At 38.3% G+C, this 24,765-nt stretch overlaps 1 protein-coding gene across 4 annotated transcripts in view; it reads right to left on the bottom strand.

The window, feature by feature from the left end:
- Positions 1 to 260: 260 nt before the first annotated feature.
- LOC124163358 overlaps positions 261 to 24,765 on the bottom strand; it is a 106,034-nt gene continuing 81,529 nt past the window's right edge. For all 4 annotated transcript variants that reach the window (XM_046540218.1, XM_046540216.1, XM_046540217.1 and 1 more), the window contains 3 exons: positions 7,955 to 8,242; positions 5,701 to 5,878; positions 261 to 4,237 (listed from right to left, as the gene is read on the bottom strand). In XM_046540218.1, the coding sequence (XP_046396174.1) occupies positions 3,403 to 4,237; positions 5,701 to 5,878; positions 7,955 to 8,120 (1,179 nt within the window). In that variant the 5' untranslated portion in view covers positions 8,121 to 8,242 and the 3' untranslated portion in view covers positions 261 to 3,402. The remainder of the gene's footprint in view (positions 4,238 to 5,700; positions 5,879 to 7,954; positions 8,243 to 24,765) is intronic.

Genomic DNA, 24,765 nt, shown 5'->3' on the forward strand with positions numbered 1-24,765 from the left:
AGGGGGCAGTTCTATTCCCTGGGCCATCTCGCACTTTGAGGATTTTGTTCAGCAGTCTTCGATGGATTCACCCAAGATTTGAAATCGGGATCCTACGATCATTACCTCGCTTCCCCTGAAATAATGTAGCATGATATATTGTGCTTCTCTATTTCTCCAATTGCTGTATTTTCATACTGCAAGGTATCACCAAACGTCTATAATATGTATCAAGTTTGAGAGCTTTAAAAATCACTGGGTGTAATTATTTACTCACTGAATTTTTTAGGAAAAAACTCAACTTTATTCCGAATTTATTACAAAAAAAGCAATTTTTCAGAGGCCATGTTACTTTCACAGTGACTAAAATCATGTGCAGCACGCAATATTCCCACCTCTCTTACGTCTAAATTGATTCTTAAAATTAAAAGTGCTTACGAAATGTATGTAGTTACAGACTTGATTCTTTTACAATTTTTCAGCTACATTACACCATTTTTAAAACACAAGTGATATCATCCTTCAAGTACCAATCGCTCAAATCACCCGTTGTTGTTGAAATAACCAGAAACCCGTGATAGTATCACTACTAAGAGAAAGGTAAGAAGTTTAGTGACAACTTCAGCCACCGTACTAATTAGACCCCTAAACACGAAATCTGCATTATTGCAATCTTACTGTGAAGCTTGAGGGATTTCACAATGGTTTTGATAACGTTCACGTAATTACCATTCGCCAACAAGCGGTGAAAATAGGTCACAAGGTCAATTGACATGGAAAAGGTAGTAAATCACCAAAAATCGAAATTTCGTTGATTCATGGAGAAGGTAGAGCATGCACATACCAATAGAATGGACAGGTAAGGAAGGTTAATTGGTGCAATATTGTCGGTTGTTACGATTGACGAAGTTTTTACACTAAAATTAGCTTCACAATGTTGGCAAACCTGTTTATTTCGTCTCCCGTAAAATTCACATTTAGTGGCTAACTAACTTTCCCATGCTTTGAATAAGCAGAGGAAAACTTAATTCATCCTTCGCGGAAGCCTGTCCAAATCTCTAATATTACATAAAGCAGCGTAAATTAATTTATGTTGATAATTACAGGTTCGAGGTCTTCATGATACACAACAAATAAAAAATCTTTCCAATGCGCATAAATTAAAAAAAATTTCACATTAACCTATTTTTCTTTACTAATGATCCATACGATTTTTAAAAAATAGGCCCAATGGAAACGCTTCATTTTTCTTATGGCATATATGCAAATGCATTTATACATCTTCACTGCGCTATCATTCAGAAAAAAAAACCTAAGAAAACATAAATTTATAAATATATTCAAAGTGAAAACCTTATGCTACGCTTCAGATAAATTTAAAAAAAAACCACAATAATGGTAATAAATGCTCATTCCTGCAGCGAGGTACGTCCTTATCAATAAAGAATTCTCAACAGGTATATTTAAAATATTAGGGATATCAATGGCCAAATGAAATCGATAATAACGAGATTTTACTATAATGCTATAAACATCAGCAATTTCTAGCTGGTACTGTGGAACCACTCTACGAAGAAGCTCGAATAGTACGTAGAAAATGACGTAATTTCGCTAGTACAAAGTCTATTATAAACTCATTTGAAAACGGTTCTTTCGTAGTTCCGATATCTACAAGTAGGCTAGGACTTTTCATCTCTCCTTTGCCATTAGGCTCTTCCATCACTAGAGAAAAGTAACGACACCATCTTAATTTATATTGTGAATTTACAGAGTTATCGCATAAATATTTTCAACATGGATGGTATTTTTAATAAAAAAAGATAAAATAACTCTTCTTAAAAATTGTCACAGCCAAAAGAGACAGCAAAGGGCGGCTACAGCACCTAAACTACAGGAAATCTAGCCGTCCCAACTAATTATAGTATGATTTTTAGTTTGTAAATGCTGCCTACGAATACTATTAGATAATGTAGTGCCTCAAAAGTCGAGTAATAATAGCGGGCGTGACTAGGTCGAAATCCTTTATCGCAGTAGTTGAAGCAATAAAAACTTTTCCTTTTCTTCATGGTTCCCACCTCATATGGAAAAAGCAAATTTTTAATTATTTCAACCTTAGAAGTACTTGTTGTAAATCCTAATTTACCATGAAGATGAAAGAGTCTATGCAGCATCACATACGAAATAGAATATTCCAACAAGCAGCCTCTGACTCTGAATGTAGTTTCACGGGTTAACTTTTCCGTAGTTCCATTGTGAGGACGAACTATTTCGCTGGCGTTTAAATCGGCATCAACAGTATCGCCGGCGAAACATGCCGTCATCACTAATGAACATACGCGGTAGGGAATCCCAACAACTCTATTCATCCATATCACTTCGCATAAGCCTTATGTCTATATCTCTAACATCACCAAAAGCAGTGTAAATTAATTAACGTTGAGAATTAGAGGCATCTTCATGACTCACAACAGATAAAAAACTTTCCGATTCTGGTATATAAAAATTATTATTCGCATTAACACGTGAATTCTTCCAGTCATTTTTTACAGATGATCAACACGTTTTACAAAAATAGGCCCATTAGAAACGCTTCATTTTTCTTACTGTGGATATGCAAACGCTTTAGACAGATTCATTGCTCTAATCCTCAAAGAAAAATATAAGAAAACAGCAATCGATTGAGTATATGATGCGTTTTTTTAAAACTAATTCTACTGATTTCTTTTAAATACCCAACTTGCGTGTGCTTGAACAATTATGTAAATAACAGTGGACATTAATCCGGTGTCTTTCATATGAGCAGCACATCCTTTCCGAAACAGTCTCAGAAATGTTTAAAACGCTGACAACAATCAAAATTAATAATCCACCATGTTTCATCGAAGATGCAAATCATAGATTCATCCTTTCCTTAATGGCAGATTTCGATAACTGAAATGAAACTTCACCACAAAAAAATGAAAAAAACCATTTAGGCGTTCCAGGCGTCTGGTCCAGTCAAAAACATTATTGCCATTAAAAATATTATTCGGGTTGGAATACTTTGGTTCGGGTAGGTACACATATCGTTCAGCTCGCTATTCTCAATCGCTGCTAGATATATACGAGATACAAACTTCTTCATTCAGCTCATGTTCATGATTGGTGTCTGCAATCAACTATAAACATCCCGTGGCGAAAGTCGGCCCGAAATTCTGTCCTCCATAGGGGAATGAGCTTTACTGCGCATCATCAGCCGGCCACACGAAATTTAAGCAGAGAAATCTAATCTCTTCATAATCCTCACCATTCCAATCTTCAAGTCCATCTTCTGGAGCTCCAATATTAGGCGTTAAATTAGAAGGCTATAATGTGTTCCAAACGTCTGGTCCGGTACAAGAAATGGGAATCGGTCTTTTCAGGGTGGAGTACTTTGGTTCGGACTTACGCATCGTTTATCTCGCTCTTCACAACTGTCGGGAGCTCCGAGCCACACACCTCATTTTCCTCCTCGAATTCGTGATGGGTATCCGGAGTGACGTAGACAATCCCCTGGCGTGAGCTCTGGCCGAATTCTTGCCCACCAGAGTGGGAAGATAGCCTCGTGACCTGAACTCTGCTGCTACTCGGTCCTGAGTAGGGAAACTTTATGCTCTTCATGAGGTTCATCATTCCAATCTTGAAGTCCATCTTCTGGAGCTCAGACATGGTCCTCATGTCCGGTAGGAAGCTGACCAAAAAGGACAGGTCCGGGTCCTGCTCCCTGATGTACCCCACGTTCTGTGCATTCTGGTAGTTTGGATGAAGCTGTTGGTAAGGAGGTGATTGCTGAATGTGGTGGAAAGGCTGGGGATTGTGGGCCTGGGGATGAACAGTTGCTGGTGCAGACGGCGGCGACATGGCACCTATCCCAGATCCAGACACGGTTGAAGCAGTTGACGTGGGCGCCTCTCGAATTGGATGGCTCTGCCGATTTTCGGATAGCCTTGGCCTTCCCGGTCTTCTGGTAACTACGTTCATGCCTTCTGTGGCACGCTGCTGCGACAACATCGAGGGATTAGTGGTTGCTTGAGGGCTGGTGTGCTCTTGTATGCTTCTGATCCAGACGACTGGTGCACTGCTGGTGCTGACTCCGGGGTCCGTCCGAGTCCTCTTACAGGGGATCGATGATGACTGGGACTGGCAAGAGTCTTCCGTGGTCGCCGCGTCGTCTTCTGTCGATTCGGCCACGGTGTCACCTCCGCTCCGCAGGAAGTTTGCCATATAGTTCGATGGCCGACTATAAGAGTGGGAAGACATATTAGAAAGGGTTATTGGCGTTGTTTTACGGAAATATTGAGATGAAACGAAGCACAGTAGTAAACTTCAAAAGTTATGTAATACCGACTGACCAGGGTTTCGCCGGCTCAGTACCATTTTCTGGGATGTGACCAATAAAATGGCATAAGTTACAACCTAGAAAATGGCACATATACCTGTTTCGGTAAATATTACGTTACGAGTGTAATTTACTTCAGTGCTTCATTGGGAAAGAAAAATTAGTTCACATGAAAATTTCTTATTCAGCTAGGCCCAGTCTAACCATAAATTAATTCAAGCCTTATCTGATTCCATCAGATCTGACATAACTTTATCGAACCCAGTCAAACATTAAATCGAGTCTGATATAATTTGATTGAGTAGGATCTACAATTGGAACAAGAACACGAGATCATTAAAGCCGTACCCAAGGTCACATCAGACATATGATCAACTCAGATCTTTAATCTGATCCAGTTTCATTAGAGAACAAGACAAAATTGAAACAGTTTAATCCCTTATCATAAATGAACATAAAGCCAGATCTGACGGTTAAAAGTAGGATATATCATTTTTATTAATGATATAAGCAAACTTTGAGATAGTTTACACCGGGTTATTATTATATATTTATTCGGCATAAATCACAGATATATTTTGTAAAAGTTTCGTAACACGCGCCTTCTTTAAACTACAGAAACTTTTAGCAAGGCGCTCCGATTGGTCGAGAATTTGCCCTGTTGCCGGATGCTCTGGAAAAATCACGACTTCGTATTCTTTGCCTGCCGGAGATCGCGAAGTATCCAACGCATCCGGCAACAGGGCACAGGTACTCGCGTCTAATCGGAGTGCTTGGCTTAAGTTTCTAAGTTCAAAAATTGCATGTTTTTGATCGAAAATTCATCAGCAATTTTGGTTCCTAGTGGCATCAACTATCCAGGGTTAAAATTTCGTGACACATTTTTTCTCCCCATGTATTCAATGGCGAAACTAAGCTTTGACCAGAGGAGGAGATGGGAGTTCCGGGGAATTCCTCCCTAGCCAATGCGCGCAATCCCGAGGGTTTTGGAGATATATGAAATTTGGGATTTCCAAGACTTAAAAACGGTGATTTGAGGCTTATTCTTTGATAAAAAATGACACTACTAAGCACTTGAAGTAGGTCGTTTTTTTTGTACCAATACCTGTAAAATAGGCCCAAAGTTTAAAAATAATTTGTATTTTAGTTCGTTATAGAGGGAAAATTTACCAGAAAATATAACTAAATACTTTTATACTACGAGGTAACCTCCAACAATTTCGATGTTATCTACACGTGTACATTCTGACACAATTGGCCCTCAGCCCCCCTCCCCCAATAGATCAGCCACAGCCTGTATTGATTGCTCCACTTTTTGGATTGGGATTGAAAACTTTAATTGAACCTCACGACCGTCCACTTACTTTCTCCGCTTGAGCACGGGCTTGAGGAACGTGAGCATGTCTGAGAAGATGTACTCCCTCTTCCTGGGCCGGCCGTCTGCCTCCTCCCCGGGCTGTCCGTCCGCACCGCGTCGACTTCGGTGGTACTCCTTGCGGTAACTGTCCCGGATGTTGGCCCATTTCCGCTTAATGTCGTTACCTTTTGAAGGAAGAGACAGAATGTGTGAACCAATGTAGGAAGCATTCGAACATGTGTGAGTCATTAAAATGGAAAGTGGACGATCATCGTGCAATTATACTGAGAGTCCAAATCTCGAAAATAAACAAATTGAGGATTCTCCGGTCCGCCACTATTAGTAAAAAATAATAAATTTATTACTCTAAACGTCTTTATTGTACAACTTTAGTGACAAAAATTGATATTATATTCATTATAAATACACATCATTAAATATGACAGAATTAGAAACGCTATCTAATATTGCTGTCATTTGCCGCGCAGTTAAATGGATTTACAGAAGTCGCCACGTGCGACGCTGACACTGGAGTGATCCGAACTTCACCAGGAAATTAATAATTAGGGCTGTTAACCTACATTAATACTCGTAATGATACGATAAACGGCATCCATAACTTTTCCAGGAATCAATTACAGGTATAGTAACCAATGTAACTGTGCAGCGTAACTGTGTATATGGTTAGCATACCTGTCCGGGAATCGGTAGATCTGTGTCCGCATCTCGGCTGAGACAAATGTTTTTTCTTGTCGAGTCTTATCCTTGTTGTATATGACAAATTGAATCCAATAAAACTTTTTACTGCTGTCCTCTTTTTAAAAATTGGAAGTTGTTGGTTTTGAATAATATCACACACTGGTATTTTAAATAACCATCAAATATCATTTCACTAACGCTGGAAATGTTACAATGGTCCCTAACATTTCACCCGCTATGTTCCACTGAATATGTGAATTCTTCATTCCGCCCAAGGATCTGTTTTCGGCATAAAAAACGGATAGATTTATCCCAGGACGGAATAGGCATTATTTAAAACTAATATAAAATCAAAATGTATAAATATTTAAACAGTTGATCAATAGGGTAGTTTCCTACATCAAAGAAAACGAAAGGCATTTATTGCGATTCGTTACCCACCATTAGTGTATTCATAATTTACAAATTATTTTGTTTTAGAAATACCGGTTTAGACGAATGGCAAGGGTCAATTTTATCCTCAAATGAAAAAGGCCAGATTGGCGCCCATGCGATGCCACTCCACGTGACGTCACAGGGACCAAGTTTCTATACGAGTAGATAGGAGTTTTACATCGTCTGAGGTTACCAATGCATGCATGAGGCACAGAGCTCAGGGAAACATGCCTTAATAATCACCTATTAAAACTGACTAAGGTCGGAAAGTTTTCTTCGTTTGATAAGGTATTAATAATCCTTATTTAAGTCAAGCTCTACCAGCTAGCAGGGTACTCTTAGTACTTTTAGTTTTGAATTTCAATATTTTAATTGCACCAAAATATTATAATAAGTTTATACACGAGTCAGAAGTTTAAGGGTAAAATTACTAAATTATTGGAAAACTCTGAATAGGATGACATTTATTTTTTTAAATCGGAAAAAATTTAAATTCTCAATCACATTTTGTTTTATAAGCTTTATTCTAAATAATAAAATTCTTTAATTCAGTATGCGAGGTTTTTTCTCTACTTTAACATAACATAATCATGCTAATTTACATCAAAATCATGACGTCATTTTAATCACCGCGGAAGCCTCCGTTGTAATTTGTAACTGTTTTTATCATTTCATTTAAGAGGGAAGTTCATGAAGGGAGGGGAGACTGCTATAATACTTCTTAACACTTCTTGGTCCGATGCCCTTTGCATTTGCTTAGCCCCGGAGGCCGGCCATTTCTTAAATTTTTACCCAGGAGCTACAAGTATACCATTAAACTCACACAACTCGAGAACTTAGGTATTTTTTTGTATAAACAAATACACGTTTTTATAATGAACATATATTTTTAATGCATATGCTTTTACTTTTTCCATGCAAGAACAATAACTTGGTGGAACAGTGCAAAATAATTCCGTAGAGGGTAGTGACATATCATAATACAAAAACACGTAAAAATACGAGACCGGACCACTACCGCTGGATGAGGAAACACGTAATTTTACGTGAACGGACCACAATGTGTTGAATTCCTTATGAAAACCTACCTTAATCGGCAGGACACTTGAATATTAATAGATACTCACAGACGTCGAATTTGTCCGTCCTCTGGTCCCACTCCGGAAGCACAGTCTTGGCAACTTCCTCCCATGCCTTCTCTCGCAACTCCTTGTTCATGTAGTCGCTGTCCGAGTAGTGCCACAGGCAAGGCCGTTCTTTCACCGCCAATATCAGAATCCTCGCGTCGATCATCCCCGCCAATTTATCTGCCGATCTGTCTCTTTCGATTATTCCCGCGCAAACGGACCGATGGTTTTGCCGCCGAGGATGCAGCGCCACTTCCCGACGATGCGGCCGGGCGAGAATACAAAGCTCTGTGGACACATCAACACAAACAGTGACATAAAATCTTACTAAATCATAATGTCTCTTATCACCACTGATGCCAAACATCAACGTTTCGTCCATCCCAATCACGGCTGTAACAGAACTGAAGAGCATGCTAACAGAATACTCGAGGTGGCAGTACAGAAGACCAAGATCTGAGGGCAACATTAATAAAAACACCCAAGCTTCTCAAGATTTCCAATTATATTACTTAAACTGGAAAAAATGGTAAATTAAAGGCATAAAACTATGTAGATGAAAAAAGAGTGGGTGCTTTCCCGGCGAACATACTGCATGAAAAGTTATCGGGATCTTCACCAATTCAGAAACCGCATTTATACCGACGTTTCAATTCCCGACTCGGCCATCGTCCTGTGGGCTATGAGTGTACCTGACCACCGCATTGACTGCACATAAAGGCCGTTTCACACGGTACACGGAATTGCGCAGTCTGACGTACGTGTGAAGGCGCAATCAAAATTGCGTCGTGTAAAGCGGTGAATTGCTAGAGCAAATGCGAGAACGCGTGGATGCGAGACGGCAAAATAGCCCCTGTTCTAATTTCGTTCATGCATTCGCGCAATTCCACGCCATTTTAGAAATTAATGCAGCTCTAACCTGCGCAATTCCGTGTACCGTGTAAAACGGCCTTAAGCAACAGTGACGTCACGGCATATTTGCTGTGCCGGAATATACTTTCCTTAGCTTTCTTTAGAAGTGAAATATTACTATGTGTGTTTTTTGAAGTGAAAACTTCTTACGGCGCTTTAGGTACTTTTTTCAGATGGGTAAAAAACCTCTGAACTCGGGTGATCGTCACCTCAAAATCGTCATCGTTTCGCTGTTAACGCGAGGGAAATAAAGAGAGAGAGGTAACCGCGCGCAAGCATGGAGCAGTGCATGTTGCCATGTGTGTGTGTATATATATTATATATACATCGTCATTCGTCAACGCCAACGAAAGTGTGAAAATGTCAAAATTTTAAACAAATTTAGCAACAATTAAGGCAAACTGTGCAAAATTTAACAATTTCTACTTGAGGGACAATTTAAACCACAACGTATGAACACTTGTTCAACGCTTCAATGTTTATACCAATTTCATAAGTTTAAACAAATTTAGCAACAATTTCAAGCAACCTGTACAAAAGATAACAATTTCTTCATCTTGGACGGTTTACACAAAACAAATGAACACTGTAGTTTAAAGGTAAACTTATTAAACATAAATAGATTTCACTTCCAACGGTAGTCCCACGACTGCCATGATTTTTTTATTACAAGTCATCGTTTACATTTTATTACTAATTTTTTTGGCAAAGAATGTGTTTATTAGAAATTTTTGAGGCAACAAAATTGATTCAAATGTTATTTCAGTGTTATGTCTTTGGTTAACCAGTGCCGGAACTGACACCACTGATAAGCACACCAAAAATTCTCATTCGACAATCATAGCCGGTGGCGATCCCAATAATTATTCAAACAATAAAAATAGATTTTAACTGAATTATAACTTTAAGCCTTCCTTTTGAGGAATACCTTCAATAAAAATAGAACTTTCGAACAGATAAACGTGAGGACAACATTGACGCTACAAGTCGAACAATCATGTCGAAGGAATCAGCCAATCAGCAATATATCCAGAAAGGGAAGACCGGAGGGAAGTGGTTAGTTGTTCACGTAACCTGGGTGTTCTCTTTCGCATTTGAGTACAAATTCCAGCAAAATATGTCATTGGGCAAATTCACGTATTTTTATGCCAGATCGCGATAGAGTTTGAAAAATAAGGACACTGGAAACTTTCCATGAAAACAGTCTTAGAAGGAGTGCTGGATAGGAAGAAGGGCAAGAGTTCCGAGTGAGTAACATAGGACAGTTTACAAAGGATGAAAAAGATAAGAAATGCATTGTTATGAAAAGGCTAGCGGAGAGGAGAGCGGTAATTTTCCAACTTTCGATCCGTAGCTTACCTCTTGAGGTATTCACGACGAAAAATGAACAGCCGTAACCATTTCATAGGTAAGTTGATGACGTCACTGGCCTCTGACGAACAGTATACAGAGTCCCAAATATTATTACGTCTCGCACATCGGCCTTACATCACGGCCTTACATCGGCACAAATGTGTTCTCTATGGAAGAATTAATGAGCTAAAACTCAAATGAAGACACCAGCTTATGAAAATTGGGCGGGAACTTCTGCGTTATATTTTCTGAATTTACAAGAGAATGGATGAATGGGGAAGATTTTTCATCGTCTAAACTTACGATTTCCTTCAAAGATTTGATTGAGAAAGCTAAGAGAAATGGCTTCTCAACGGATAGGAAAACGCCATGAATGCTACGAGATGGTAAAATTGCAACGTGATCAGTGGCGTAGCCAGGAATTCCATTCGGGGGGGTCATAAAACTAGGGGGGGGGGATTTTTTAAAAACAGGGTACTAAGTAGAAGATTTTAAACTAATTTTAACACTTTTCATAATCGAATAAAGTTCATTTGTCAAAGTAATCTTTTGTAAATTCACGATTTTCCAATATTCTGTTCCCTTTTATGAAGGAAAGTAATTGTGTTTTTATGTTTCAGGGGGTTCGGACCCCCCAGACCTTCCCCCTAACTACGTCACTGACCGCGATGCTTGGAAACCAGGAACACGGAGCACCCGTAAAGCCAACCGGCGCGTGATCACGCAGCCGCGCATCGCGTAGCGATGCTAGGCAACCAGTGCTATACTCTGAATATGTGAAATTCACTAGCCTGTGGCTTCTTCAGGGGTGATCTCTACCCTCATCTGCCGAAACTAACCTCCGGCTTGAATCAACATGTCCGTAATATATTCCATTGCACAGTGAAGAGAAAAAGAGAGGAGGAAAACAAAACTTAAAATAACAGATGGAGTAAAGAAAGGAATGTACCAGTAAAGGAAAGGATATGACCGTGAGGGCAAATACTGGGAAGAGCTTCGGTATTTCAAATCTCCAAATTGAAAGCCTTTTATTATACCCTCTAAAGTAGACTTGTCTTAATAGTAATTTTATGGTGGTGGTAATACTTCTATAAAATATGAAAATGCCGCGCATAGGAACTTAAAATGATCATAAGACTCCTGATTCAGCCCTTTTCTAATTGGCAATTTTAAAACTTTCAAACAAAAAGTATCCTACGACGTTAAAATTTTCCACTATAAGCTCATTTCCAGCCCATTTCATTTCTTCAATGATATTAAGTAGCGAGTATTATGAGTCAGCGGACAGGATTATCATTTTAATGGCCTGGAAAGTAATAACTATCTGTATTTCCAAGTCCCACAGCAGGAAACTAAACACAGAAAATGTAAATTCATGGGATAAAATTTCCAGTTTCAAAAGGAAAAATCTGTTCCATAACCCTACATTCCTTGCAAACTTGAAAGACTCAGTAAGGTGATAAATCGCGTTGTAAAATCTATGGCTTTGAACGAGCAGTGGAATTCCGGAATAGAGTATTCCAACATCGCTTCTGTCGAGCGCTAAAGAATCATTGGGAGGTCCGTTTGGATCACGAGGAGGTAAAATGGACCTCGTTTCCCCAGGCAGAGTCATAACGAGGAGAAATATGAAGGCGATAAAAATAAAAACCCAATCTGCTGACTCGTTAAAAATCCAGGGATATTTTTCGAATCGCGAAAAAACCCCGTTTATATTCTCTAGCGACGATTTCCAAGGCGTTAAAAGATGGTGGTGACAGATGTATTGTCAGCGACGGTATTGCCATCTAATGGAAGCCAATCGAGGAAACCACGGAGACTGCATACAGGGGCCCAATTCCGTCCCACAGATAGCTAATTTCTGTTGCCACTTCGGTCGCATTTTAATCGGTTTTCAATAATGTTCGTGGCGCGGTGATGAGTGCTAAGCGATCCACTATTTTCCAATATTTGGAAGTGTAATGTTTTTAATTGCAAGGAATAGCACTGGAGAGAAGTGAATTTAATACATCACATCATCGTGTACATAAATTTTGGTTGAAACCCCTAATTATACCTTATTTCCTCAAGAAACTCGGATCAATTTGTCCGTCAGCGACGCGAGTGGCGACTTTTGTAACCCATTTAAATGGGCGGTAGTTGACATCACATTTAGAGGCCAATTTGAGGATCCTCTTTTGTAATATACGTGGAAGAAACAACTAGAGGAATAAAACAAGACACTAACGATATGTGTTCATACCTCAGGGTCGCTCAGGTGCACTTTGAATGTGACATGTTAAATGGATAAATGGAAAACGTCCTATGAACATGATCTATGAAAACGAAAATATTGCGATATAATTTGTGGCAAAACTAAATTACTGTATTAATAACGAGTGAATGAAGAAACTGATAAGAATTTGTCTCATTAGCCGTATCCCAAGATAATACGTCAATATTTTCCGCTCCATTCCATGAATTCTTTAAGCAAGAATTTACTGCACTATAGCCATCTAGGCATTACTATAGCCGTGGCACCCAATCGGGATCTCCAAGGGCCACGAAATAACCTTTAAAAGCCAAAATATTAAGCATAAAATATGAAAATCGGAGAGCAAGGAATATTTGAAATTCCAAACAAATTCTATGACTATTAGTTAAAATTATAAATATAACATTTCATAAAATAATATAACTAGCGATGTTTATTATGGAATTCATTTTCTTGATTCCATCCGATAAAATGAATTGTACAAAAATAACAGGAAATTTTAGTTTAGAAACTTTAGAAATTTGTAATTAGCATTTTCCCAGGTCAATCATTGCCGGGAAATTTCGCCGCACTGTTGATTAAATCTATCTACCTTACCTGTAACCTTAGTATCTCGAATCAAGGAGTATTTTTCGAAATGCCTAATCTCTAAATAAGCAATAACCATTCCATTTGTAATCAGGGCACAAAATAAAAGCTGTCTTCCTTAATCCATTGGGCCAATCTGATGTTTGCACTAACTGCTACTTGTAAGCATCAGACAGACGCACCACGGATAAGGTATGGATGGTAACTCATTCAACCTTAGCCCGGTCCTTAACCCAAAAATCTCCTAACTTCTGACATTTTACGGGTACCCAAGCATCAATGATAAAATCCTCTAGCACTAAGACTGATTTAAGTCAATCAAGGAGTGATTTTCGCTGCAATAGCACGAAAAATTAATAGCAGAGTCTTTGATTTTTTTATCTTGTATTAAAAAGCATCTTTCGCACTAGTTATTATTTGAATGGGCCATATAAATTCCATTTGCTATTCTGACATAAATATTGCTGACTCAAAAATGAAGCGCTCAGTTTATTAGAATTGACACTATCCATTATAGTCAAGAGATTTAATGCGAACAGGTGAAAAATGCCAAAAAGGTTTAAATTTCGCTATATTATGAACGGAAAGTATGCGATAAAGACTAGTTCGGACAAGAAACTCAGATTCTAGGATGAAGCTCCAAACCAATCAAACACCGTAAAACCCTTTTCCAAACCAGTTCTCTCTTTTAGAGACAATGCTTGCTTTTGCGAGAAAATTTGTGGAAAATGAGAAAAGAACTTTACTCACCACAACGCCAGACTGGATACTTCACGGGATGAAAGACGACAAATCAATTACGTTCGTTGAATCAACGATCACAAAATAGCTGCGCTTATCCGTGTCCCTCAAGAAGAGTGACTCCATCAACTGACACTACACCAAAATCACGTGATATACCACAGGTGTTGGGCCGTAAACACAGGCGATGGAAGAACGAAACGAATGAACTTCGAAGAATATCTTACTTTGCAAACTATCCTGTCGCACACTGATACATTACTCAGTACACACTAAACACTCCCTTGGCACGTGTATTTCTCCAGAAAATGCACCTCAAAACTTTCAATACTGGTCTAGTTGTCACACTTGATAAGATGGTTGTGCACTTCGTAGCGTTAAAAAAAAAAAAACTCTCCCGTACTGTGGCATGAATTCAAAATCTTCTCCACTTACTTTTTCAAGATTTGAGCCCGATCATAGTAGTGACCCGTGGCACTAAAATACGGGGGAGGTAAGTCATCTGAGAGCTTCGGAAAATGATTAAAGTAGTAATGAAATTTGAGGGTAAAAAATTTACATTCTTCTCAAAATAAATGGAGGCCTGAAGTCCAACTGTCCCACTGTATCACACGCAGCCAAAGGATGATTTAATTACAGTGAAAAACGAAAAATATATAAAAGCCGCATTACATACCAATATTTTCTGCGTAAAAATGTACACTGCATATTTCTCTATCTCCACTGTATATTCTGGGCGATAATGTTTTAGTTATTCACTGTATATCATGTGAAATGAGTACTAATTATACTGTAAGTAGCTATTCATACAAGGCCGCACTCTTGACAGCGATATCTCGTGAAAAGCAAAACCACCAGTACTAATATTTTTCAAGGAAGAGCCTAATTCTTCACTACTAATTCCCTTTATTTACAAATTAATTTCAGCTGTCCTAGTTCACAAACGCAATATGAAACCTTCCAAGCAACAGATATTCTTGGGGTGGGTAGTAGTAAAAAAAAAAGAAATATCGCAACATGTTTGGATCTCCACGTGATGCGAAATTTTACGCCGAAATATTATCTCCCATGCTACTTGTTTCCCATTAAAAAAAAACGAAATTACTGGCTAAATTTAATTACATTAAGGTCCATTACTAAACTATGTGTTCCCCTTCATAATATCACACATTAATCCTTGGATGTTTGCAAATTAGTACCCCCTCCAAATTCATTCACTCCTTCAGTTAAGAGAAGGCTAATGCCGACACCGGGTTTCTCTCCATTCTCCCTTCCCTACGGCGCCGTCGTTCGCAACATCCAAATATTCGATATCCTACTATCTCTCTCCAAGTTTTGGGAAAAAGATTAAACCTACACTGAAGTTCTAATGATTTTCACTAAAATTTAGAGACTCGGCTGACACCCTGATTTTTTTTCGGCGAGTTGGAAGCTCCGCGTCCAAATACGGGAAAGAGGGAAAGCACACCTGATTGGTCCACAACACAAACGTCAATTAACGACGGCGCTTCTCCTTCACGGATAAGCCCACTCACACAAGAACGCCGAATCACATGAACTCACACCGATGATCGGGAAGACAAACGGAACAACATAAACACCGACTCCGTTGAAGAAACTCCGCAGACTCCCTCCACAGATGCCCTCGGAACGCGGAAGTCTGTCAAGGGCAATAAAAAAAAAGTGTCCTCTAGCACTCAAAACGAAATTTTAACCCTCAGCTAAGTGTGAAGGATTATGGTAGCCTATGAGGTATTGCTCTGGGCTTCTTTTCGAAGGGCCCCAGGTTCAAATATCGGGTTGAGTCTTCGGGAACTCCCGATTAAATCTGATGAAGCCACAGAATAGGAATTAGGTCCCGTAATCTGAATGTACGATCTTAAATTGCGTGCTGCTCAATTAGGGGGAGCTCTACCTTTACCTATCTGAACCAACGTTAAGGTTTAAGTTAAGTAAGTCAGCATTATCTCCTGGCGAAAAAGCCAAGTAGTGAGAAGAAGCAATTCCACCAATATCACACCAATTGCTTACCAAAAGACACAAATGATGGAAAGGATACACGTCATACAATCCAATTACCTCATCTGATTCTTGCACAAAATGTTTACGACACTAAATTCGATGAGATAATCCTGTCTAAATCCCACAGTACATCTTGCACTATTTCTTTCTTGGTTTCACTGTCAACGAAAAAACACCAGAGTTAAAGATCACAATTCTTGACGACACATCTACTATCGTAGATCACGAGCAAAAGGATCTATTCACGATACGGACATAATATTAGAGTGAACCAAGCAATATTTTTTCACACTAATCTTTCTTGCACTATACATTAGCATGAGTCTTCTTGTATTACAGCATAAAAGCCCCCTAAGCCACGAGAGAATAAATTTGAACAACGAATCGGGCTTTATTGACTTTTTTTCTTCCCTTAAAGTTTGCCAGTGACGGACACTTGAATTTTTAGCACAATTTTTGATCAGGGCCGAAACTTCTCAAGGGCATCAAAATCCGCGAAGTTCAATCAATGGTGCACGTTCCAAACATTCCACATCGACCGTACTTCAGTCAGACAGACATTAAACTGCATATTTGGGGAAATAATAGTGGGTTTTCAAGGTTTTATACAGATGCCTAACTCTAAAATATATCGAGAACTGCATTCAAGGTGAGTGACGCATATTTTCTACAGTTTTTTTTATGTGAAGGAGTACTCAACAGGAGCTATCAAACGAAGATAGGAACAGTAACTGGAAGAGTCAATCGAAAAAATGGCCGAATCGATGATTCGAATGATCACTTGTTAGATGAGTCACTCACTCAGCGATCACATGAGTCACTCTCATGTCCTGAAGCACTCACAGTGAACAGTTCGCACGGGAATCACAGTGGTGGAATTGTCAGGGCTATAATCGATCAAAAACGAAATCAGCCGGGAAATATTCTCCTTCCCAACCCTTTCCCGCTACACCCCTTTGGTTCTGGAGCATGAGTATGGGTATGGGAGGGAGCTGTGAGCGGAGATTGATTCCCGATCTATGATCCGCTCGTCCGAAGACCGAGTGACCGGTCACGAAGCACGCGCCGTCCGTCTGGTGTGATTGGCATAACGTGCCGTGCTCAACCGCGCGGGAGCCTCAGTGAAGCCCAACTGGCGGACAAACGGTCGGGGTACCTCAGTCTGCAGGAGTGGGGATGGTCTGGAGCTGAGCTTCCAGTTCCCGACGCGTGGCGGCGCAGCCACCGGGGAACGATGAAGGTTAGCGATAATAAATAACCATTAGGCCATTAAGAGCCATATTACTGCAGTAAATATTTCCTTAGTTTCTCAATGGACATCGGGGTTTTGAGGCTATGCAGAATTTAGGTACATGATCTAGCCTACAATAGAACTGATACATCAAACGAAAGAGCAACTCAAAATGTTTCGTTTTATTGGTTTAGCGTTTTTCTTCTGACACGCAACAAGTCGATAGACGATTCGATAGATTCCAGGGCCGTGAAGTAGACTAAATGAATTCACTATGTTCCACTAACTATGTTCTCGTTCATTAATATGAACATTAATCATACTATTCAACGTGAAATTTAAGAGGATCGAGCATTGGGTAAAAAGGATGGCAACGGAGAAATTCCTTGTGAAAATACGCTGAAAATTAAATATATTTCTTTTATTCTTGACCTTTTATGTACATTTAAATTTTAACTTTAACGGTTTCGGTCGTTTATGAAAACTTACATTGATAGTTTAAGCAAAATATATCGCAACCTAATTCGTCAAAATTTGAAACAAATTTAATTTTGCCACATAGAAACCAACAAACAAACTAAACAACTACATCAGTGGCGTAGCGAGGGGGGAGGTCCCAACCTCCCTCCCTTCCCCGAAAAATAAAAATAAAATAATTTTCCTTCGTAAAAAAAAAACAAAATATTGAAAAATCATGACTATACAAAAGATTTCTTTGACAAATGAAGTTTTTTTCAATTATAAAAAGTATTAAAATTAGTTGAAAACGCTCTACTTAGTACCCTGTTTTTCAAAAATTCTCCACCCTGGTTTTGGACCCTCCCTCTCGAACGAAATTCCTGGACCTACCCCACTGAACTACATAAGAAGTATGTCACATCAATTTTCTTGATTCGTTTTTTAAATTTTAAATCTGGTTTGTGACATGTTTTATTAGATTATTTTTTCCACTTTAAAATTAATTTTGAATACTTGACCTCTATTATATTTGTTGTACCTCTCATATTTTCATATAATTCCTTGAATATGACAGAAAATAAATTCCGAAACGACGACAAATACGAACGATAAATAGGTTATGTGGGATGTACTATAAAGCCTTTACAAAAGAGCGCAAACAAAAAAGGCCGAAATGATATCGGTCGGTATCGATATCAGTTCTCTGTTAGAGTATACTACTTCAGTGAGGGATCCTCATATTAAAAAAATTTTCCAAATCTTGAAAATATTCAAAGAAAGGCAGCCAGATATACTATATGGAGGCATTGAAGAGTGTGGACAGTGTCAAAACTACACACAATGGCAGATAGGATGATGCTTAACATTGGGATGACAGCGATTGAAATTAAAGAGAAGCATTAAGAGGAATTGTGGAGTCTACAAAGCGTATATATATGAGCAAGGTTGTAAGGAAATAGGTCTAAAGCTGGACTCACCCCACTGCATAGGAAGGAAAGATCATAGATTCGAAATTACATTTAAAAAACAGAAAGCAGATATTTTGAAAAAATCCTTCCTACACAGAGAAATAAAGGAATGGAACGACCAAACTGAAGTTATTTTTCAGATCTTCCCCACAAATACCAAAATTTTTAGGAAACTCAATTAATTAAGTTTAAATTAAAGTTAAGTTTCTCGGTTAATGTCTTAATGGTTTATTAGGGAGTGTTTGAAGTTGGGTTAATTGGGTAAATGTCAATTTGTTAGTAGTATGATGTGAGAATTAAAATATTTTATAGAGTTTGAAATTGGGTTATTTGGGTAAATGTTCAATTGCCAGTAGTATGATATTATAATTAATGTATTTTGTTACTATAGATGTATTTTCTGTTTCTTGCTTTGTTATTAGGTTGGTAGTCTTGTTATTCATGTGTGTAAATCTAATGCTGCTCAGTGGCGTATCCAGGAATTTCGTTCGGGGGGTCTAAAACCAGGGGGGAAAATTTTTTAAAAATAGGTTACTAAGTAATGGGTTTTAAACTAATTTTAACACTTTCCACGATCGAAAAAACTTCGTATGTTAAAAAAATACTTCGTAAATTCATGATTTTTCAATATTTTGTTTTCTTTGGTGAAGGAAAATAATTGTGCTTTTATATTTCGGGGGGGGGGGGGGTTTCCGGACCCCCCGGACCTCCCCCTGGCTACGCCACTGATGCTGCCACCAGGCAATAGCCTTCTTGAAGCAACATGTAATAATCATAATGATAAAAATTATTAATGCTTTTTTTAAATGACCACAATCTCAAGAGTTCATATTTAATAAAAAATAAAGCTAAAGTAAAAAATAGAAAAGCACAAAAACGCACTCGTTCACTAATTCATTAAGTATATTTTCTTTACGGAAAACATTTTCCGTCTAGGTCGCCAGCATACATCCTAGGGTGGTTTCTAGGCATGTGCGAAAATATTTTCCTCATAATATCTTATGGGAGCGCCCCTAAAATATGCTATTTGGTCTAAAAATCTTATTTACAATTTTTACTAAAGTTGATAACTTCAATCACATCTCAATGAGACAATTGAGGGTGAAGTTTGTAAAACATTTTGAAAAACAAATAAAGATATTTTTACAAAAATTTGGGACCAAAAACAATGTGAGACCAGATAAAACATTTGACTGGATAAAAAAACCGGATCTGATAAAAGTTCTGACTCGATAGAAAATCGGATCCAATAACAAAATCGGTCCCCATTCTTCTATTCGTTCATTCTCCTTCGGCATAAGGTCTTCTAAAATAGGGTGGTTTCCTATTATTTTTTATTGCCTAAATCGAAAGATTATTACTCCTGGAGTACGCATTTCACGCTTTTAGATTTTTAAATGACGATGTATATTTTTCGCGATTAAATGAAAAGTGAAAATTTTCCAGCGCGCGAAAACGCGACGGCTAAGTATGAATGCTGGGAAAACCCCGTGTGACGTCATTCTGGTTCCCGCTGTCGCCTTGTGAGGTGACCTTGGGGCGAGAGTACGTGCGCTGCGGCGATGTTGGCTGCTAGCAGTTAGCAGAGTACCCTGCTAGCAGGTAGCGCTTGGCTTAAATAAGGATTATTAATACCTTATCAAACGAAGAAAACTTTCCGACCATGGGCAAGTTTTACAGATGATTATTGAGACATGCTTCCCTGAGCTCTGTGCCTCATGCATGCATTGGTAATCTCAGAAAATGTAAAACTCCTATCTACTCGTATAGGAACTAGGTCCCTGTGACGTCACGTGGAGTGGCATCGTATGGGCGCCAATCTGGCCTTTTTCAAATGAGGTTAAAATTGACCATTGCCATTCGTGTAAACTGGGATTTGAAAAACCAAATAATTTGAATATAATGGATACACTAATGGTGGGTAACGAATCGCAATCAATGACTTTCGCTTTCTTTGATGAAGTAAACTACCCTATTACCTACTACCTTTATTCTTAGATATAGTTCATACATTAGGAGATCAATGTAATTATATATTTTAAGGAGAAATTTGAGAGAGGTGGAGCAGAGCAACTGGTGGACAACCCGAGCAGACTACACCAACGAAAGAAATCGTACAGCGAAAATGGCTATGGAGGAAAGTATTGCTGAGTCTACGATACACTATGTGAGTTGTTTAAATGTACAAAAAGCTAACTCATTTTCCCTCATTCGGATTACAAATTTTAAAAATATATGTCAATAAAAAGTCACGGCTAGACTGCTTGCTACGCCGCAAAATGAGCGCGCTTATTATTTTTACGGACGGTGATGTTACGTAGGCCGCAGGGCGGCGGCAATTACGGCCGTCAAGCAAAGTTAGTTCCGCGGTCTACGCAGAGGAACGTGGAAGAGAGGATTTCTGCACGACGTACCCCTCCCCAACGTTTTTTTTTGTCTCGACTGTACCCTCTTTTTTCTAAAGTCCCCGAAGCCACGCCGAAAAACGTGTGGCGGTTTGATGCTTAACGAGGCAGACGACGTCGGGCGACGGTGGCGCAGCCAGTGGTCGGAGACGAAAACTCATTTTTCCTGTCCGCAAAAATTGAAAAATAAAATAAATCAGCTGATGATGATGACGACGACGGTTTTCCCGCAAAAACATCGGAAAGTGTGCAAAAAAAAGACGTTCGCTAATTGGCGTATGAGCGGGTGCTTAATGGGCGCGGGCTTAGAGTCCGTGCAACTGTAAACTATCAAAGGCGAGTGATGTAACGTCGGTGCTTAAGCGATGGATCCACTCCTGAGCTTCGATTACCAAGCACTCAATTTCCCCCAAGTGGTTAGACGACAAAGAGAAAATTATGTAAGCACGTAATCAACGAGAAAGAGCCGTAAAAGGCGAATCACATCATGGATATTCAATTCACAAATAATGCAACGCAGGATTCTCCAGTAAACAATATTTAATGTATCTGCTGCATTTGTTAAACTATTTCATTAATACAGTTCCCATTAAAATAAGGAATTATTAACATTTTGGTCATGAAACCTTCAACGTCTAGTATGAAAGCGATCTAGCATGAAATGGCCTCTTCATTAATTTTTCAAAGCAATTTATTGTTGATTGTTTGCCGATATATTCGGATTAAATAAGCCGGATCTCTAATGACGTCACCAACTCAAGAAAAGCCTCATAAATTTGAGTAAGAGTCAGATAATTGCATCCTAATGTCCTCGTTCACTCATTTCTCTTTAATGTCAATTTCACTGGAGAAAGAAAAATAAAGAATCCGTTATTTTCTGTTTATCAAACCGTCCCCTATTTCGATAAGAAATCGCGCGTCCCCTGTTTTTCTAGGAAATTTTTTATTTACACACCCGTGAGCGAGTTCTTCCCTCAATGAAAGATTATTCCTGAATGAGTCAATGAACCTGACTTGTAATGACGTCAACACGCTTCGCCATTGGTTTACTGGATAACAATAATACGTAATTATCCTATTTTGCAAAAATTACCGTATTAATCCAATGTAAATCATGTTAAAAAACGAAAAAATAAAATTAAATGTTTTACAAGATAACATACCCATTCATAGAATTGAAATAAAATTATGAAATGCTAATTCTCACATCTATTTTAGGTCAACACTCTCTGATGTACTTAGGAATGCGATTCCGCATGCCACGTGAAGTGAATGAATCAGCAAAAGCAGACATTCGGTATCATGGTACATAGTTCTTCCGCGCTGTGGGTCGGAAGAGTACGTGTAACTTAGCATTTACAGGACCTTCTCGTAAAAATATGAGTAGAGTTGGGGGTTATTATCATTGCATGAAAGACACAATAGGCGTTTCGTGGGGTTGCTAGGACACCAGTCGTTAACCTACACGAGAACTCTAAAAATAATTGGTGCCCGTCGTGAGAGATTTCTGACTTCGACCAACTATTTGTGAAAGCCCTTTTATAGCTAGGTTGTAAAAACGAGCTCCTATAACTTTCTATTCGGCAAATTTTCTCTCTTATTTTTTTGTTTCTGTCGCACCTCGAAATATAGTATGATTATAATACGATATTCTCCGTGTTACATTAAAAAGTATACGTTCTTAATAATTCAAGCGATAAAGGACCTGAATAAGTCCTCGTACACCCCCAGTAAAAGCTGCGTGATGCTTTCTGTTCGCTAGCGGCAGTTTTTCGGCGATTTGCGCAGCTTTCCAATGCATTTTATTGTGTTCAATGGTATAAGGCTCAACTATGTGGAAGTTGAGTTTTCCTGGATATACACAATTACTTATACCACTTATTTTTTTATATCAGAGCGCGACCCGGGTTTCAATGAATTATCATCATGGTGTAATTCATTGAACCCCGAGTCGCGCTCTGTAAAAAAATAAGTGGTATAAGTAATTGTGTATATCCAGGAAAACTTATAATGGAATACCAAAAGGTAAAGCAAGAGTTAGTGAATGTTGTATGTGGAAGTTGATATTCTCAAATGAAAAGACGACTTCGTTGAATTCCAATGATTTATTTTTTTCGTACGAAATATTTCGATCCATAAAGGTCCTTGATCCATAGAGGTACTCGTACTTGAAAATGAATTCAATGGATAGAAACATGTCGTACCAAGAAAATAAATCAATGAAAGACAACGAAGTCGTCTTTTTATTTATGCATTTTATTATGTTCATCTGGTCCTACATGTCCCTTTTTTTCTTGCAAATTTTTAAATGGGACCAAAACGCCTAATAATCATCAGAGGTGATTGGTAATCCTAGTAGTAATTTCTCTTGTCTTTTAGTATTCTAGAAGGTTAGACGTTATTTCTTAAAATATAATAACTTAAAATAATTTTTTCCTTCTTTCGGTTTTGATTGTAGCCACCATCAGTAGGTACTTCATAACTTTCAAATTCTCTCCTCCTATTAATAAAATCGCTGGATTTGCATCTTTCATCGCCATGAATATTAATTGTTTAATCAAAAATCTTAAAACAGTAAGGGCGCTGAAGTATGCCTTCGAGTGAATTTTTCATTGGTCTCATTCACTTTTGCAAAGGAGATGTAATTCTTTTGAGCCACTTAGAAAAGGAAAGTCAGACAGAGAGAGCTTATGTTTAGCATCTCAAGCGGGAATAGGGCGGAAAGGCTTAAGCGAAACCTAACGAATAACATTGCTCCAAAAGCTTGATAATAGGGTTCAGAGATTTGCCCCGAATCATGGGCAGGTGAGTCTGAAATAACGGCTCCGTTTCCATGGCAACCGACCTCTCCTCATCCCCTTCCCCACCCCCTTTTAATATTCGAGCGCTGTTTACGGCGCCTTCCGGATGTAACCCTTGATGAAGAGAGTCGAGAGACCCTGAAGCTAAGCGGGGAGGGTCGATTAATTACCATGCAAGACCATACGGATGGAGCAAGGCTACAGAGAAGATGTCTCTATGAAATGTTCTACTCGAAACTCGTCCGCGTTAACTTCTAATGGAGGGCTTGAATGTTATCCGTCTTTACATGATATCCACTGCGTCAGAGTGCATAAAAGAGGACAACTTAGAGCAGTGTTTAATAATCTTCTACAATATTTCTTCTTCACAACACAAATCATCAGTAAAAGGTGGTATAACACTGTTTGCTCTTGCTAGCCACAGCATAAGCAATGGCCATATGTTTGATTTTGACAACGCCGAAATTTTAGATAATGAGGTTATATTGAAAAAAAAAGACTTTTCAAAGAAATGGTTTACATATCAAAAACAAAAAACAGTTGTAATAAAAAAACAGACATTGATAACCTCAGTAAAATTTATTTTTATTTAATCAATCAAAATTAATGGTAACTAGGTGTGGCAATACCTTAGTAACATAACATCAATAAATATGTACAAAATTAAGAGGTATGCCAAATTTTTTTGTGTATTCTATTCTGTTCTTATATATATGTGTGTATATATATATATATATATATACACAATGTATTGGAAAATCCGAAATATATATATTCAATGTTTTGCAGAAATGCGATGCAACGTAGCACCTAATACGAATGTTTAAAAACACAGTCACTAAAAATAGACACAAAATAAAAAAAGGAAACACTCACACGAAAAATAAAACTGAATATATATATATATATATATATGTGTATACTTTAAATTATATTACTGTATAAAAAGCGCGATCGTAATATTTTTATGTAAAAATATTGTATATCGTTGTATTTTATATTGTTCATGTTTTTTTCATAGCCCTGAGGATGATTTAAAATAAATCGAAACGTTGGCTATAACTTGTTTTACATTGA

This window comes from Ischnura elegans, chromosome 8, assembly GCF_921293095.1.
Source record: "Ischnura elegans chromosome 8, ioIscEleg1.1, whole genome shotgun sequence".
NCBI lineage: Eukaryota > Metazoa > Arthropoda > Insecta > Odonata > Coenagrionidae > Ischnura > Ischnura elegans.